The following is an 18,911-nucleotide window of genomic DNA, read 5'->3' on the forward strand; positions in this document are numbered from 1 at the left end:
TGGGGTCAGGCTAGCTCACTGGCAAGGTCATCTGTAAATATTAAGCCTGATAATATGTTGGTGCCATATAAGCCGAAATGAAAGCGCTAACACCGAGGGCCCTGCAGCCTCTCATGCCTTCACCCTGCCTGGCTCTTATGGCAGGATGGGAGAGGCTGCTCTGGCTCCCAGGGCAGGAGGCAAAGGGTCCCTTGAGCCTCTGCGGACTCTGTGGTCCCTTGAGTCCTCTGTGGACATTTGGGACCACAACCTTCCCCACGGAGAGGAGGGTCCTTCTTCCACGAACACGCACCCGGTTCCACGGGTTGGGAAGGCACCCCGCTTGCTGTAGCTTTGGGAAGGGCTGATGGCAGGGATCCTCTTGCACAGAGGCGCACAATTCCCGCGCATGCACAACCCCCCTTCCGAAACCTCCGAGACAGCCGTCCCCTCTCCCGATGCCTGCACTCCTCGGCGCACGCCCCTCCCGCCCGCCCCGGGGGCCGCCCTCTCTCCCTCCATCCCTCACCCGCAGCGGTCGGAGCACCTCAGGGGCAGAGGAGCTGCTCCACTCCGCACTCGCCTCTGCCGCTGCCGCCGCCCGGGCTAGATGCCGAGGTATGAAGAGGAACCTCCCCGGCGCGGGGGCTGAGGCGGGTTCGCGCCCGAGACCTGCGCGCGTGCGGTCCGGCTGCCCCATGCGGGCTCCGTCCTCTGCGACTCCTCGCCGGGATGGAGGTGCCTGGCTGCCGCCGGCGGCAGCTTCCGGTCGTGCTGCTGTGGGGTAAGTGGTAGGGAGCCGGCCAAGGGCATCCCAGCAGCGTGCGACGGGGCTCGCCGTCTCCGCACCGGGAACCCGGCAGCCGCCTGGCAGGGTCGGCAGGGACTGGCCGGGCGTTGTCGCGGCGTGTGCGCGGCCCCGACACAGGAAGCGGTTTTTGCCGAGGCCAGAGGAGCTCCCCCCCCCCTCCCCTTGCAAGAGCATCCATTGGGGGGGAGTCCTTTCTTCGGGGGTCCCTTGCGGGGGCCGCCCGGAGAGCAGCAGAAAAGGCCTTGCGGGTGGGTCCGGCCGTTGCGCGGGGCTGTTTTACCTCCGAGGTTCTCCGTCCCGAGGAGAGCGGCGGTAGCGCGGCCGGGGTCCGGAGCTGAGGATAGCATATGCGCCGCGTGGAGTCCGGCATCGCGCCGCCAGCTATCCAGCGCCGCGGAGGAGCCCCGAAACATGGCACAGGGAGAGCAGCGCCCCAGGAAAAACGACCAGCTTCTAGCGTTAGTCAGGCTTTCCGGTTTGCATCCCGAATCCGATTCTAGGGAGGCGGGTTTGGCTGTTAAGAAAGATTTTCTGCTGCAGGCGAGGGGTTGATTCCCGTTAGAGGGGTTGAGTTACGAATAGGCAGTTGTGAAAGTGCAGACATTTATCAGATCTTTCACTTAACACAAGAGTAACTCTACTTCTGGAAATGCTGTGTTTTTTAACTTGTCAGGTGACTTGTTTTAGTACTTCCAGGTTTAATATAGTGCAGCCAGGTCGAAAGTTGCCGTGAGAAGTAAGTTCTGATCTTCACTGAACAGGAAACTCAGAAATGTAGTGAATTCCCACAAGTTCACCTATAGGGGAGAAGAAAATCAGACCTTGTATGTTTAGAAGGTTTATCTGAGGACTTTATGACTTTGTTTGCTAACTTTATGTCCCTTCCAAAGCACAGAGCTGGCAAACACTGGACATCTTATTAAAAGACAAAAAAATAAATGGATGGTTATATTGACAGTGTTAAGTAGCATTATATTAACCTGGTTTAGCAAAAGCATGATTTATCAAATGCATAAATTTTCTGATTCTTTGTGGCTTGAGGGCTGTTGAAATCTTTCCTTAATTGCTCAGGGTTTTTTTTTGTTATTTCCCAGATGAAAAAGAATTAAAAAAAAATTTCATGCAGTCTTGAACTCAGGGAACCAGACAGTAATCTTTTTGTATAGAGAGACCGGATGTTGCTGTGACTTTCACAAAGTAAGTTGCTCAATGGAGATTTATTGTCAGAGAATGAGTAGAGCAAGTGTCCCTGTAGTTCAGAAGGCTACAGAAAGACATTTTCTACCTAAGAAACACAGGTAAATCAATAGTGCTAGACATTTGTGATTGTGCTAGTTGCTTTCTTAACAGAATAACACACACATACACAGCATATCTGTTAACTGGTGGATGTATTACTTGTGCTGGATATTTGAAAGGATAAATATAATAAAGAACTAAGGGAATTAGGCTAATTTCCTAGTAGAAAAGCTCTGGAAGTTTTATGATGTGAAGCTGAGGTTTTTAGTGAGGCAAGCCTTAAGTGATAGAAAACTAGAGTTCTTCTTTGAGTAATACAAACACACTTTTGATATCAGGTATTTGGGGAAGATTTTACCTTGAATTGAATATGCTTTGTGTAATGGCTTATTTTTATTAACTAGAGACCCATGACCTCTCTCACTATGGTAAAACTCAGTGTGGATTCACTCTCGATTCACTGAATCCAGTGGTAAGCCTGTGTGGGTGGGGCCTGTGAGGGTACTTCTGTAACCTCAGACCACTGCTTTCTGCGTATCTTACTTCCTAGGGCTTTTGAAATGTTATCACTATGTAGAACCATCTGCTGTGTTGTGCCTCCTTAGAGAGGATGGCAAAAAAGGCAGTGTATTTGTTTGTTGGAAGCCCAGTGGTTATGGAAATTGGATTTACTGTAGTGTGTGGGAGGGGTGCAGGTGAGTGTGTATTGCTGGGGAAGGAATGTGTGAACTGGAGAACCTGGTACACAGGGATGTCATGGAATCATGGAATCAACCAGGTTGGAAAGGACCTCTGAGATCTGCTTCCCCTATGAAGTGCTGATAACATCCAGAATGGGGTGAGATGCAGAGATGAAGTGCCAGCTGTCAGGTGAAATCCTCTGTAGTTTTCTTAGCAGACCTGCAGGAGTTAACAGACTTGTAACAGACCAGATAGATTATTTACAGGAGTAGTTGCTGTTTTGACATCCCTGTCCAAACATTTGCTTCTTCAGCTTTTACTTAGTTGTGCTTTAGTATATGACTTGAAAATTGCTACCAGACTAAAGCTGGATATTTATTTAAATTCTAGAGCAATTTTCTCAGTATGTGTATGTATTATGTACTCATAAAGATTGTGCAATTCTTCAGTGGAACAGTTTTCCTATGCAGATTTCAAAGACTGTCTAGTTGTCTGCAGTTGTCAGCAGACCCCATAAACATTGAAAGCAAAGCACCAAGTGTAAATGCAAACTCTATTCTGACTTGCTGTTGGATCCAGACAGCCGTGTCACCATCCACACCCTTTCTGTGTCTCCTAATCCCTTTCTCGGGAAGGTGTCTGCACCAACAATGGGAGAGAGGTTCATTCTATGTGCTCTTGACATGGCGAACCATAATTTTCTGTCCGAATTCCATTGTCTGTGGTGACTACAAGTGGACTGTAGGTGGTAGCACAGAGCATTGAGTGTCGTCTTCAGCTGCCGTTGCCTTGACAGTCAGCAGTGGCACCGTTTCAAGGTAGGTAGATAGGATTGAAGGTGGGAAGGAAGAAAGTGTGCTTTCTGAACCTGATTTACACCATTGAGATCAAGTTCTGGAAGCCATTTAGCTAGTAAAGTCTTGCTCTTAAATTAGTAAATTTTTTTTTTTTACATAGTTATGTTTTTTTAATACCTTTGAGGTCCGAGACCTTAGCTTATAGGTTTGTTTTAGCTGAACCTGGGAAGCAAACTATCACAAGCTGTGAACTGTAGCTAGAAATATACGGAGTTAGGCAAGTACTCCTTTATGTACACGCAAAACACAAGATTTTAATGGAGGGGCCTTGAGCATGGCTGAGATGTGGCTCAGGGGAAGCTCTGAGAAGTTTTACCCCCTAAATTGTAGTTAAACATTGCAGCACCAGTGGCTTTTGTACTCTTTGTTGTTTCAGCTTCTCCCCTCTTTCTACTGATAACAGAGAAATGGCTTGGATTATAGGCAAAACAAAAAAATTCCAGCTTCTCCTACCAAGAAAAGAAATACAGTGAAAGAATCCTTTAAAAAACAACATTAGTACTGCCTGTGTCTTTGCTATTGAAATTAGTGCTTGAGTATAAAGAGAGTAAACTTTTCTCATTTAGGGCTCATAATGGGATTAATTTTCACAGGCATAATGAAGCTTGTTTTAATTCACACCTTTTTATTTTAGCAAAAGCTGTTACATGAACCATCTTGTTTCAGAACAGAAGTGCAGAAGTGTATTATTTGTATATTATGAAAACAGCATACTCTTTCTTTCACAGCCAGGCTTGCATTGAGATTAGTTTGCAAATAAAAATGAATAGAATTATTTTAATGTGACTATGTATATATGTATATAGAACAACCTAAAAAGCTACATGAAGAACTTATGGGTCATTTGAGAGGAAGATATGTGTGTATGAAGAAAGAAAGAAAGAAGGAAAGCAGAATGAGCCTTCTTTTCCTCAAGTCTTGATCTCTGTTCATACTCTGGCTTTCCTGAAATCAGTCTGAGAAGAGGAGGCAGCTTTGTTCCTCTCTAAAGGCTTTAAAAGAAAGTGCTTTGGTGCTATTTGGTGCAGACCAGAAATGGTCTGAAGACTAGAGAGGGTCCCAGCCTTCATCTTGGGAGCAGCCTGGCATGACCTGCCATATTGGCTTTGACAAGGTGCATGTCTGTTTAACAGCAGATGGCCTCAATTTATTTCCTGGAATACAGAATTTTGTGTGAAGCCAGATTTATGATGCTGTACTTCTTCCACCTATGTTTCAAGGCAAGGAGAGTCAGATTTCAAGAGTTTCAAGTGTGACTGGCACTGCTGGGGCCCTAGAACAGCAGTGGGCTGATGAAAGCCCATGATCATGTCTAACTAGATTGAAGTTGAGTAAGCAAAGGACTATGCAGGAGGACTGCACCCTGTAATAAAGCATCTTTCTTATTATCACACCCTATTTTGGAGAGCGTGATCTGGGAAAAATTCTGCAGGTGGTGTGAGAGAAAATACTGTAATTCACATTGGCCAGTAATGACTGTCACTTCTTAAAGGAATTTAAAATGTTGTTTCCAAATGTTGGAAGTGACAAATTTCTTCTGCATCTCTTTTATGTACAGTGATTGGTGCAAAAGTCTATAGTCTTAAGAAAATATCCTTGGATTTTGGTTGCCTCAAAATACATAATTCAGGATTTTGGAGCGTGTGCTGCTCTCAGTCTGCATGGCCCCCCACTTGTCAGTAGAAAGGAAGAGAGTTCACAGCTTTAGGGTACTGTGAAAAGACTGGGAGATAATCGGACAGAAATAGCATCTCATAGAAGTCATTCAGGTGATCATCAACAGGACACAAAGCCCAGGTATCTCCCAAGACTTAAGCTCTTATACTTAAGGTTTGGTATGTAGTCATCTATTCCTTACCCTCTGCACATAGAAGAATATCTTCAAGGCCATGAGGAGGATGTCCTACTGATGTGGCAGTGCAAGCATGTGAATGCTTGCAGTCAGCTATCACTGGAGTATCACTGCAGACACTTTCTGCAGCTCTGGAGTAGAAGGGGCTCAAAGGCTATCTCAGGCTTGGCATCAGAGTTTTGTTGCCTGATAGCCACATGGAGGTGTGGAAGAGTTTTTCTCTTCATGTTTGTTTTTTGGTGAGTGTTCTTTATGTTCCTTGAGTTCATGAGCTATTCCAGCTTTACTTCCCAAAAATCTCCATGTATCAAGAACAGAACTTGTCCAATTTAATATTGGAAGAGATTTCTTTAAAAGTTTTTATCAATGTGTGATATACACTTACTGTGATACAGCATTAAGCTTATATGTTCAAGTGAAATATGAGAAGTAAATTTTGTTTTGGCTTTCAGTTTGGAGATGCCCAAAACTATTATTTCAATGGAAACATTGATTGTCATACAGTATATGTGACATCTCCTTTTTTTTAGAAAAGCAGATTAATACATAATTTTGTTATAAGCTAAATACATACTAAAAAAAAAAATTCCAAGTTAGAACTAACTGCATTATATTGAAAAATTATAGAAGTCTTCTTCCTTGTTTTTGAGCAGTGGACCTGCACATCAGGCAAGCCAGCCTTTGCTGTTAGTGTTGCTGCTGAACATATTTTCAGGGCTATGTTCGAAGTGGGAAATATTCTGCCATAAGCTACTTAGTGATGCACAGTGAAGCAGGGGTAGTGTTTCTGGAATCACCAGTGGCCCTGTTTCTCTAGAACTAGTGTAAAACACAAACATCAAGAAATTCAGAATAATGTGAAAGAAAGATCAAAGTAAAATTAAGCTTCTCAAAATATCTGTATTTTCATGTGTTTTTGCATTTTAGGATTTTTGGAATAAATGCTAGTGTTCTTTTGTTGCATTTAAATATTTTTAACAATGGGTGAGAAAGTCTCTCTCTACATTGTAACTTAACATTTTAGTCTGGTATTTTTAGAGAGTTAAAGTAGATTCCAGCTTCTCTTCTGGTTTCCTTTCTGATGGGGCAGTACATGACAATTAGAATATGCATTACAACTCCAAAAGGATGTTTGATCCTGTACTGGTCTGCTCAAGATATTGACCATTGCATGCTGAGTATACCTAAAACATATTTGGGTTTTCTTTTCCTCCAGCTACTTCATACTTTATCATGTAATGAATTATTAAAAAAAAAAAAAAAAAAAAAAAGTCAAAGAAATATGAAATGTTGGCAAGAGTGTTCCAAAATAAACACCTCTTGTAGAAAGTGGAGAATCCTCCATCACTTGCAGTCTCTAAATCTACACTGGAAATGTTTATTAAGAATACCTATAATTGGAGTAGACATTGGTTTGGTGCAGAAATTTTTGGAAGATTTTCTTCACCTTGTGTTATGGAAGGGGTCGATCTGAATGATCTGAGGGATTCCTTCTGGCCTTGGAGTGTATTAGTCCACAGAGTTTAAAATAAAGGAAGAAAAAAATTGTTGTCACATTTGCAAAATGAGAGGGAGGGAAGCTGTCATTTTCCCTACTCCCTCTTCTACTGATTTCTTGTGTGACTCAAAAATCCTCAGATTTCAGGGTGAAAAAGAATTCACCTCAATAGTCAAGTAAAATCATGAAAAATTTCAGCTCAAGGTAAATGTCTCAGAGACCATGCAAGCACTTCAGTTTAGATAAACTGCTTTGCAGCTTCATTGATGGTGTTTGAATTAAACAAGCCTTTATATGTCTCATTAGAGAGTAACCAGTATCAGTCAGATTATATCTACACTTGCATTTCAGTTCCCATTTTGGGGGGATGAAAGATCTGAATATGCAGGGAAGTAGCTGGAGGTGTTTAGAGTGCTCTTTTCTTTTAAGTCGAGTTAAAGCACATTGCTTACTCCCCAGGGCATCAGTGAAGAGTCCATGCATTCATGGAGGTTATTTTCATGCAAAACTAAGCATCTAGTTCTAATACCAGTCATTAGAGTCCCAGTAACAAAAGAGAAGAGTTAGCTGAGACTGCCACACCATAATACAGTTAGTTCTGGTAAGTTTTTTAAAGAGAGGGACACAAATGGGTTTGCAGCTGGCTTTATGCAGATGTTTTTTTGTGTAACCATGGAAAGGAACTTTTGCTTTATTCTCAAGTTATTGAAGAAACTTTTATTATTTTGTAGGGTGTGAAAGCATGAGAAAAAGCCTCTTCAAAGAAGGTTTGGATAGTGACCACAATAGGGTGGCTGTGCAGCAGGGACCTGGGGCTACACATCAACCATGCTAGAGATCAAAAACGTGCAATCTGAAGATATTCTTAGGAGCTTGTGCTTCAGGATTGGGCATGTTGACTGCTTCAGCCTGGCTCCACAAGTAGTAATGAATGATTTTTTTTGTATTCCCTATCAATTCTTCGAGCTCAAGAAGAAATATGATTTTTCATTTCTCTGTACAGCGTTCACTTTTTTTGGTTTTCCATGCTTGTTAACTGGCATGTTCTTAACACACTTTTAGTTTTCCTACATAATATAAACAGTACTGAGCTGCTGTTGCTGAAATGTCTTTTGGTCTTGGGCTGGTTGAGAAAACAAGGTATGTTCTTTTTAAATTTTCATAATACCGATTTGAAAGGAAAACAGGACAGATAGTATTTATGTCTGTAAAGGAAACTTGAAACTAAAGGTGTTATTGTCTTGTTACTTGATTTATAGCTTTGTTATTTTAATTTTTTTTATGGAACACATACTAGTAAAGTTTTTGTTTCTATTACTCAGGAGTAATTGTAATTGACTTTCAGTACAATGATAATATATGAAGACTAGATGGTGGATGAAAGAGAAGTTTAAACTTTTCTTGTTTTCTTACTCCTTTAGTGGCACATGCTATGGGGAAAACAAATCATAGAATCATAGAATGGCTAGGGTTGGAAAGGATGTTAAAGATAACAAGTTCCAACCCCTCTGCATGGGCAGGGACACCTTCCACTAGATCAGGCCCCAGAGGAAAAGACGTATGTTAAGAAATGTGAAATGAAACAAAATACAGGAAATGCAAAGCAAGAAGCACGGGGTTCTGCGTGAGCAGCCAGATGTGCCCTGCCTTGATGGCTGTGGAGTGTGCCTTGAGAGTAGATACCTCGGAATTTGTGCTCCTCTGGGGTTCAGTTCTGCTTCTCAGATTGACTGAGAGTAATGCTTTACTCCTGTATTGGCCTAAGTTATTTTCCAAGCCAGTCTGCTGCTGTGCAAAATTTCCTATCTGGATATCCAGCCAGGGAAAGTACAGTGTGCAGGGATCATGCTGTCATGCCAGGCTGGCAAGAATGTCAGTGTGTATTCCTTGGAGCAAGGATGTTATTTTGAAGAGCCTCGCACATCTGTGGTGAGCATATATATATATATATAAAACAGAATAAGTAGATGTGAAGCTCTGAGGTTTTGTTAATGTTTTGTTGCTCTTGTGGGTTCTTCATGGCAGTATATAATTTAAAATATTCTGTGATTGTGTAGTTGGGTATCCAGAGCTCGGGAGCACTGGTCGACTACCTGGGCTACTGAAGTAAAACAATGCACATCTGAACTGTCAGGCCAACTTTCATGGTAGACATAGAGATCACTGAAAGCATGACTCCACTGAAGTTATGTTGATGTATTAACTCAACAGAGTATGTAACAGCAGTATGAGTCTACGAGGGGAGTACAGACAGTGTGAAGGATAAGTGTATGTACAGGGTGGGGGGTTTTGTTGTCTGGTCAGAAAAAGAAAAAGGATTTTCTCAGGCCTTCTGTGATGGAAGCATCATGATTTAAATGTTCTGTCCGATGAGGGAAGAAGAAACTTTCAATGCCTTCAAGTATGCCATGGTTCTAAACACTTCCTCAGGAAGGTAGTGTGCCCTGACCCTCGTGAAACCTTCATGAGTCATTTCCCCTTCATGAGGTTATTTAAAAGAAGAAAAAAGAATACTAAAAAGTTGTTTGGCTTATCTTTCAGGCTACTCTACAGGAGCAGATTATAGAGTCCTTGTTTGCCTCAAGAGACAGTTTTTTTACACTTGATCCACTCATTCACAGGTGGATGGATACAGAATAAAGCCAGTATGGTGCTGACCAGATGTTTCCTAATTGTAGGAAAGCCTTGTCGCATCATACTTTCTTTTGTATTTTCCTGCCTTTTTGACTAATAACAGGCAGATGGGTTGTAATAATGGGCATCCACTGAATCAAATATGTGCTTCCAGATGATCTAGTGATATACAGTGTCAGACTGAGGTTCTGGATGTGGATGACCAACCAGTGGCGATCACATTTTTCATGCGGTCTGGGTGTGTGTCTCTCCACAGTAACTGCAAGCTGTCTGAATAAATCTGAACTGTGCTGCCTCATTTTTTAATGTGCTAGAGAGAAGGCACATTTGACAAAATCTTTTGGGCAGAGAGAGATTGTCATGTTCTTCAGTAATTTTGGCAACATTTTCTGGGAGAAGGACATAGTGGTGAGACAGAGGTCTTGGCACAGGACTGTTTCCGGGGTCACACCATACTCAGCATGATGCTGGCTCCTGCTGGGGAATTTGGATTTCAGAAACTGCATCTCTTGCGCAGGTCCCTTGACCTTGCTCCTTTTAATAGCAAAACCAGCCTTTAGAAGAATTTCAATTATCTTCTTACCTTTCTCGAAGACTTCTTTTGCTGTGTCACCCCGCACAATGGTGTCATCGATGTGCTGTACATGTTCTGTAAATCCACCCTTTTCCAAGGTATCATGGATCAGTCCATGGCAGATGGTAGGACTGTGTTTCCATTGCTGGGGCAGTCGATTCCAAGTGTACTGGACACCTCTCCAGGTGAAAGCAAACTGTGCCCTGCATTCTGGTGCTATAGGAATAGCAAAAAATGCATTAGCAATGTCAATAGTAGCATACCACCTGGCTGCCTTTGACTCCAGCTCATACTGAAGTTCTAGTATGTCCGGCACAGCCGCACTTAGTGGTGGAGTAACCTCATTCAGGGCACGATAGTCCACTGTCAGCCTCCATTCTCCATTAGGCTTTTGCACTGGCCATACAGGACTATTGAAGGGTGAGTCCTGCTGATCACTCATTGGCTCTCTAGTTGCCGGATCAGCTTGTGAATGGGGATCACAGCATCTCTCTTGACGCGATATTGCCTTCGATGCACTATTGAAGTAGCAGTTGGCACCCCCTGGTTTGTAGTTCTCAGCAACCCCACTATAATGGATTTATCTGAAAGGCCAATCAAAGCATGCAGCCATTCTGCATTCTCAGTCTTAATAGCTGCAGTACCAAAGGACCACCGGTACCCTTTCGGGTTCTTGAAATTACCTCCCTTGAGGTAGTCTATGCCAAGGATGCACGGAGCATCTGGACCAGTCACTATTGGGTGTTTATGCCACTTTATTCCAGTGAGGCTCACATCAGCCTTTACAATAGTCAGTTCTTTAGATCCCCCCGTCACTCCAGAAATAGTGACGGATTCTGTCCCTTTCTGATTCGATGGCATTAGGGTGCACTGTGCACCAGTGTCCACCAAGGCTTTATACTTTTGTGGCTCTAATGTGCCAGGCCATTGAATCCACACAATCCAATAAATTCGGTTGTCCCTCTCTTCCACCTGGCTGGAGGCAGGGCACCTCTAAGCTTGAGCACATATAACATTGTCAGTATGTGCATTACTGGAGTTTGCATCCCCAGTACTCACACCTGGTGTATAGGGATCTTGAGTCACCAGCATATTTGAACTGGGTAACTCCACACTGGAGACTTGAGCAGCCATCTTTTTAGAAGGGCCTCCTTTTGCCTTTGTCTTACTCAGCAACTTACATACTTGCTCCTCTAGGACAGCAGTAGGTTTCTGATCCCACTTTTTCATGTCCTCTGCATACTCACTCAGGAGTGCCCATAGGATTCCTCTTACTGAATTCTGTTTCTCTCAGTTCCATCTCTTAGGAGGGCATCTCCTCTTAATGGCAGCAATGCGGCGTCCTCCTATCTGAGGAAAAAAGGGTGAATGCAGTTTCTCAGCTGTTCTCTTTACAGCTGAGACCCAGGCCTGACGAGGGGCTGTGACAGCATCTTTACATTCTCGTGCTGTTTTAATCACATCACCCACAATTCCCTCCACATCTACAGGAACCCATACCATTACTGATAGTGTATGGTTAAAAGGTGGTGGTGCAGCATGCACAAACCTTTGCAACATATGTCTAGGGCATGGCATGTGATAAGGATCTTCAATGTTTTCATCATTATGAATCAGATCTTGTACAGCCAATTCTTCTAGGTACTTGATAGCTTTTTCAAGCTATCTTGTGGGCAGTCTATTTCCTCTTTATAGGGATATCTCTCCCTTACAGCTGACAACAGTCGTTTCCATAGGCTGGTGGTTCCAGCCTTTTCCCCAAGTGCCTGATCAATACCTGCATCTTTGGCCAGGGATCCCAACTGCCTGGCTTCCCTCTGAGTTAATGTTATGGTAGCAGCCCCTTCCTTCCAGCATTGGAGTAACCAAGTGAGAAGTGGTTCACCTGAAAAACAGCTGTAGTCTTTTCTCAGAGTATGCAAGTCCCTCATGGAATAGGACTGAGCAGATTCTGAGTGTGAGTCCTCCTCAGCTGACTCTGCTTTAGAGTCTGCTCTAGCTGCTCTACGAGGAGAGGCAATATCCTCTATTTCCTCTATCACCTGGTCGTCTCATTGAGACCTTGAAGGGTTAAGGCTAATTTCTGATTTCCATTGTTTTCTCCTAGTTACAGGGTCAACAAGTAACTGTGTGGGCTGAGGGAGAGAGGCTGTGGTGTCTGCAGCAGTAGCAGCAGCACGGCTTGCTTTCTGAGCAGCAGCAGTGTCTGTGGGGGTAGAGACAGCAGCTGCAGCTGTAGCAGAAACCCTGGTGATGCTGGCTGGCTGTATCTGAGTTGTGCCCTTGCATGAGGGGGGGCGAGAAGCGGCTGGGGAGGCAGGAGTGGCGGTGCTCCCTGTACCAGAGGCAGCTCTCAATCTCCGAACAGCAATTCTTGGCCTCCGGAAAGGCATGCTTGTTCTCATGACTGTAGTTTTTGTCTTACTCCTCAGCAATATATGAGAAAAATTAACAACACCCACCAGAAGATTGAGAAATGAAATGCTATTGCTACTAAAATCTGGTGGAGTCAGCCCAAAATAAGATGGAGTGGTACCATTTCCCAAATTAAAACTGGGAGTGTAATTACCAACCAAGTTTTTTATCTTTGTATGAAACACAACTGCACCATGCACCATGATATACATCAGTATTGAGGACCATATTGCAACTATGGTTCTTAAGCAGCTCTTATGAAAAACAAACCACACAGTAACACTCATTCCAGCTGCAAAAGCACATATCACATACCCTGAATACCAAAGGTACAGCACGATTGGTTTAATCTCCAACCCTGTGAAATTTGCAAAGAACAAGGTCTGATTCCAGCTCAGCAAAGCCATTCTCCCACTGGAGTTGGTATTCAAACTATTGAGGTAAATTAGTCAAAATTTGAACTGGACTCGAGCCAGTTAGCTCAGGCCCCACATTGTGCACCTATAAATCTGTCACGGTTTAACACTGGCCCAGCAATTAAACCGAGTGACAGATGCTCTCTATCTCTCTCCTCCCTGATAAAGAAAGGAGAGAGAATAAGGGAGAGAGACTTATGGGCTGGAAACTAAACTGCACAACTTTAATGAAACAGTAATGATAAATAGGAAAAATTACTAAATATATACAAATATGCAGGAAAATTGGTACCACGTTCTTTCCCTCCTTCTCCCCCAATAACTCTCACATCACCACCAAGGCTGCAGGGCAGCCCTGGGAAAGTCCAGGCTGGACTCCTGGAGTTGGCAGCAGTTGGGAACTGGAGGCAGGAACACACAGATATGGGCTGGCACGGACCAGGACCACAGGCAGATGAACGGACGGAATCCTCCCAGGATGCCGAAGGAAACAGGGAACGGGTGATGAAAGGGAAGCAGGAAGGGCAGGAAGCCGGAAGCTGGAAACTGGAAGCTGGAAGCTGGCTTGACGCTTGTGATCCCTCAAATTTATACTGAGTATGACGTGTATGGGATGGAATACTGTTTGGTCAATTCTGGCATATATCTTGTCCGTTCCCCCCCAAAGGAGGGCTGCAGGTGGGACCTCTTTATCCCTTCTGGAGGGTAAAATGTTTTCCTCAGAGCTGAGCAGTGTCCTTGGTTCTGCATACCAGTCTCTAGCAGTAACTATAAACATCAAGTGTTATCAGTCCTAGAAGCAGACACTGTCTGAGAAACTTGCTGTTAATTTCAGCAAGTGCAACTACTTACAAGAGGCTTTGCTGAAAGCAAAAGTACAAGACAGAAAATCACCTTTATCCTGGCCCAAACCAGGACATACATCTGTGTGATAATCACTGTATCCTAGGTCCCAGGCCTCACAGGCAGAAGTTAGGTAGCAGTGAGGAGCATGAAACTTCTGGAGTGCCTATACATACATCTCAAATAACAATCTCTACCTGACATCCTGGGGGACATGCACAGAAGTGGAGGGGAACATGCATGGAAATGGATCCATCCATAAAAGGTTTGAATTTGTTCACAAAGCTGTCCTGCTCATCTCTGCTGACTGTAAGCTATAGCACCTCCTGAGGAGAATAGTCCTCTGGGACTCAGAGATACCTTTGATCACGGTCCCTGCATATTTATTGTCAGGTGTCATCTTTAAACTGTTGCTAATGCCACAGGTTTATTCCTGCTCTAGAAACAGAGGAACTGTTTTTATTCATCTTTGATTTTACTTGCTGGAAGGATCTTGAGTTAGGATTCTCATCAACAAGCACATTTGTCTATACCACTCTTCTAAAACCGTGTGAAGAGAGTTTACTTGAAGCAATTGATTCTGCTTTGGGAATGTGTAGTTTATCCACTGTCTGAAAGTCACCATCTATAAAAAATACCACCTCTTATTTCAGTTACGTGCATTTTATTTATTGCAAGCTTCTGTTTATTCCTGGCATTCTTCCTTTGTGTTTGGTTCCTGTCATTGCCTGGCTTTGTGAACATCAGTTGCTTCATTTCCTTAGCCACTTTCACACCATGTGATGACATTTTTAAGTCCTGTCCCTCACTCCCTAGCACTTGTCTTATAAGGGAAAGCGTCAAAAGGATAGTTGCCAAGAACAAAATAAGATCTTCTGCACCTTATATTTTGTAGCAAGGATTATTTAAAGGTGATCAGTTTGGGCTTTTGTTACGATCCGAGTTATTATTTATATTTTGTTTGCGAGGAAAATTCAGCCACTACTCATAGCGACACGTGAATTTACGAAAATAACAAGGCTTTATGATTTTAACAAGTTAAAAGGATTTATTTAGGATTTATACAATTAGTTACTTTGGAGAGAAGAGTCATTAAGAAGAGAAAAGAAGGAGAGAGTAATCAAGATATTATCACTGTCCGCCGGCCCTGGCCTCTGGCTTTAGTCGGGTGCGTAGGGTCTGTCGCTCCTGCCGCTTCTCTGTGCCGTAGCTGAAGCCGAAGTGCTGAGAGAGGGGGGGGGAAGAAGAGCCGTGTGCTTCTCCTTTTTCTCTTGGAGTTTTATACAGCAGAAGGAGTTCTGTCTTTTCATAAATCACTGGCACACAGACTTGCTAGAAATAACACAGATTTTGCCATCTCAAGAACTTCTCTTTTATTTATTATTATCTTTCAGTCCTTGGTACCCTGCTCAATTTATTACCTTTGTCTGGAGCGTGTACCAGGAGGTGACTGGATAAGCAGTCTTATCTTTAGGAACTTGTCAAGCATGATATAAAACAGAAACTAGTTAAGTTTGGGGAAAAAAAATCTGTTAATTGAGAATGTTTGGTATATTTTAAAAAGAGCAGAAAAAATACTGATTCGAGAGACATATTTTGTATTTTCAAAGTGTTTGCATCAGCTTTAGTTTTGTACCAATTGCATTGTTTTTCCTTTCTGTACTTTTGCAAGAGCCTGTAGACTTAAACCAATACAGTAATTTATATTAGCTTTCTCTTCTAAGGTGAGCCATCTGAGAAGATCCGTTTTATTTTCTCCATAAATATGTACATGCATTTCACTGTGTAGCAGGTAGAGGTATCCAGTGGGACGAGCTTTTGAATCACATTCATTAAGTACAGGTGGAAATCTGTGCTTTGCAGGCTACTTGGTGACATGCCATCAGTACTCTGAAGTGCATTACCAGTGCCCTGAACAGCCCACTGGGTCCCTGTTTGCCTACATATATGAGTCCTGTGTCACACATCATGCCCTGAGCTACACCATAAGTGATCCTGGCTTACTGTCTGTTTCCTATATGTCCTCTGGGCTTACATACTGGGTTGCCTTTTCTCCCATCCTGTCTCTGTCTTTATCTCCTGCTGCTGTTTGCATTCCCTGACTCATTCCTTGCCACTTCAGAGCCATTGATGGGGCCTGTTTTCCGTCTGTGGCTCTGCCTAGTTGGAGGGGGAAAGAGGCTCTTGCCCATGCTGGCGCACCCCAGCTCATCACCAGTCATCATCAATTTTTTTTCCATATGTGTGTTACACACATTTTCATAGCAGAAGTTTATGCTTTGTCCATCTACATAGCAATTTCATGCTAAAATATCACTTTGTTATCTCAGTTAAAGGTGTTTGCATCCTGGTGTGATTAGCTGGAATCAGACTTGAGCTTAGAGAAGCAACTTAACATTCAAAAAATAACTCAGCTGCAGTTTCTGGGGGTATGAATAGGCCTGTAAGGGCAGTAAAGATAAAAGCTTTGATTATTAAGCATAGGCTGCAGAAGGAGGATCAGCCAGCTCACTATGGCACTTGAACAAGGTGTGTTGAGAAATAGATTGCTTCAAGCTTCCACACCCTGTAGGAAGCTACCCATGTGTAAGACTCTCCTCTGAATTTCAGGCAGTGGTACTGTGGGTGTTAAGCCAAATCTGTTCCAGTAACTCTGTCTTCATGTCTGGTAAGTCAGTGTCTGTCAGTCAGCTCCTTAGCGGACTGAGGGAATGAAAACTCAATGAGTACTCTTCTATGTTAGCTAAGGATCAGCCCCTTTTCTCCCAGCATCTGGAGTAGCAAACCTTGGCTGTTAGCCTAAAGGACGGAAATGGGAAGTTTTTTGACCTGTTTCTTTTACTGTTGGGACCAGTGTCTGCACTCCCAACTCCATGGCCATATACTAACTTGGTCCACCTCTGCCCCTCCTGCCAACATTGCACATGAGGTAGTGATAGAAAACTGTGTGCCCTCATGGGATGCAAAATTGGAACAGAGAGGTGTACCTTTATGTGCCATTACGAAATGCTTACAATATATAGCTGAAGCGAGAAGGGGAGCTTACGCAGGCAAAGAAGTGGGTTTCATAAAATATATTTGAAGAAATTATCATGCAAAGCAGGAGATTTTAGACCTTCATGGCCCCTTTGTGGGCTTTCCCATTAAGTTTCCCATTACTTAGCCTCTTCAGAATCTGAGGTGTCTTGGACACATACATTTGACTTTCCTGAAAGGGGGACTTTAAAGAAGTCTTTGAAAGAGAGCTACATGATGCCTGTGTTAGCTTATATTTTCCTTCTGTTTTCTTACAGACACTAATGAAATGAGGCTCTTGAGCTCTTAAGCGCCCAGAAAGACAGGTAAAAAGAAACCCTACCCCAGTTGTGACTAGTTTTTTTCTGATGCAGTAGGATGCTTCTAGACATTGTCTCTGTATAGATGAAGTGATTTCCATGGGAGTTTCTTATGCATTAGATACCCTAAAGTGTCTCTGCATTCCTGCCAGAAAATCTGTAATGGTGTCACTTGGGTTTTATATCAATAGATTGGTGATTTTATTATGATTTTTAATACCACCTGTGCAACAGGTAACTTTATGCAACATATAAATACCCGAAGAAACATTGATACAATTCTATAAGATTAATTTGTTCTGTATTTAAAGTCAGGTTTATAGAAGAAATGTGGGTAATGAGATTTGATCAGTATGACAAAAATTAACAAAATATTAATCTGTCCTGTGTTTCCAACAAATCATAGCTACATGACTGCAAAGCAGCAGTTGCCATTTCAAACTGCAGTTATAATTGCTTTCATGAGCTACATGTCAGAGCAGGTCTTTTAAAGTTATACACTGCTATCAATAAAACTTCAGTTTCTGCAGTGGCACATATTTGTTTAGTGCAAACTTCCAACATAAATCTGATTTCTTGACATATAATTAAAGATTATATGATGGTAATTTAATTATCTTTAAAAAGAGATACAGAAATAGGGTCTTGCCACAAGGTTTAATTGAGATCATATGTTCTTTTTTTCTGATGAAAATTATGATTGATAAAAATATGTTTTTTAATCAGACTTCACAAATATAGAAGAATAAAGTATTACACTGCTGCAATTGCTGGTGAAAACCTGCATGAACTGATCAAGTAAAATGAATTATTTTATATCTGTATTCTGGGAAATTATTGAAGCTGTTAAAAAAACTAGCTATCCTTTCAGTACATACCACATCCTGAAGAAATGTTCAGACAAGGGAAAGTAAGAGTCTATCATTCTAACATAATATTCTTACACATTTTTTTCAGAATTTTTTACTGAAGTGTATGGAGAAACATGGAGTAGGAAGAACACACAGTAATTCATATGCTGGGATTTACGAAGTAGCTGCTTTCAGTGCTACTTTTGAACCTTGCGAAAAAAATACCAGTGAATAACAACAATATAGCAGGAAATAAACATTGAGAAATATTTACCCAGTTAACAGAAAAATATAAGTTTATATACTTGAAAAACTATAGGACAGTTGCCCTTTCATATATCACAATTGTGAATTTGCATTTTGCTGTGAATCCCATTCTGAATTCCCTTTTTAATGTGAGATGAATGTCTGTTCACAGAATCAGAGAGCAGATTAACGAGAGACTGCAGTGAATGTGTAGGATCAGATTTTCTTTTTTTTTTTTTTTTTTGTCTTTAATGTACAAGATTTTGAAGTATGTAGTTAATAAAAACTTGGGTTTTTTTTTCTTGATTTTCTTTTTTGCTCTTACTTATCTTGCTTATCTTTTCCTTTTCTTTTTAAAGACTCTACAAACCTATATTTCTCCTTTTTTGATTTGGTGGTGCTTTCCTTTGCCTCTTGCTCTGGCTCCCAGTTGGTTTTGCCTTCACATTAGAATCCACTGCTGCCAGGGACAGTCATACATGCTGCTACACTATATAGAGAAAACAGAAGTCGAAGGCCATTGCTGTGGTGCATTATTAACGTGATTTAATCTGTAGGAAACTGGTACATTTAAACTGAATCTCCTTTTCCCTCCTTTAGATATTGGTTCAGGTAGAAGGAGTGTATGGTAACTTTGAGATCATGGCAATATCTTCATACACTGTGACCCACTTTGCTTC

At 42.3% G+C, this 18,911-nt stretch overlaps 1 protein-coding gene across 1 annotated transcript in view; it reads left to right on the plus strand.

Annotated features, from left to right (window-relative positions):
* The first annotated feature begins 434 nt into the window (after nt 1–434).
* RAMP3 (receptor activity modifying protein 3) overlaps nt 435–18,911 on the plus strand; it is a 43,266-nt gene continuing 24,789 nt past the window's right edge. The window contains exon 1 of the mRNA XM_071736216.1: nt 435–763. Within this exon, the coding sequence (XP_071592317.1) occupies nt 712–763 (52 nt within the window). The 5' untranslated portion in view covers nt 435–711. The remainder of the gene's footprint in view (nt 764–18,911) is intronic.

The sequence above is a fragment of the Heliangelus exortis genome, chromosome 2 (genome assembly GCF_036169615.1).
Source record: "Heliangelus exortis chromosome 2, bHelExo1.hap1, whole genome shotgun sequence".
Classification (NCBI taxonomy): Eukaryota; Metazoa; Chordata; class Aves; order Apodiformes; family Trochilidae; genus Heliangelus; species Heliangelus exortis.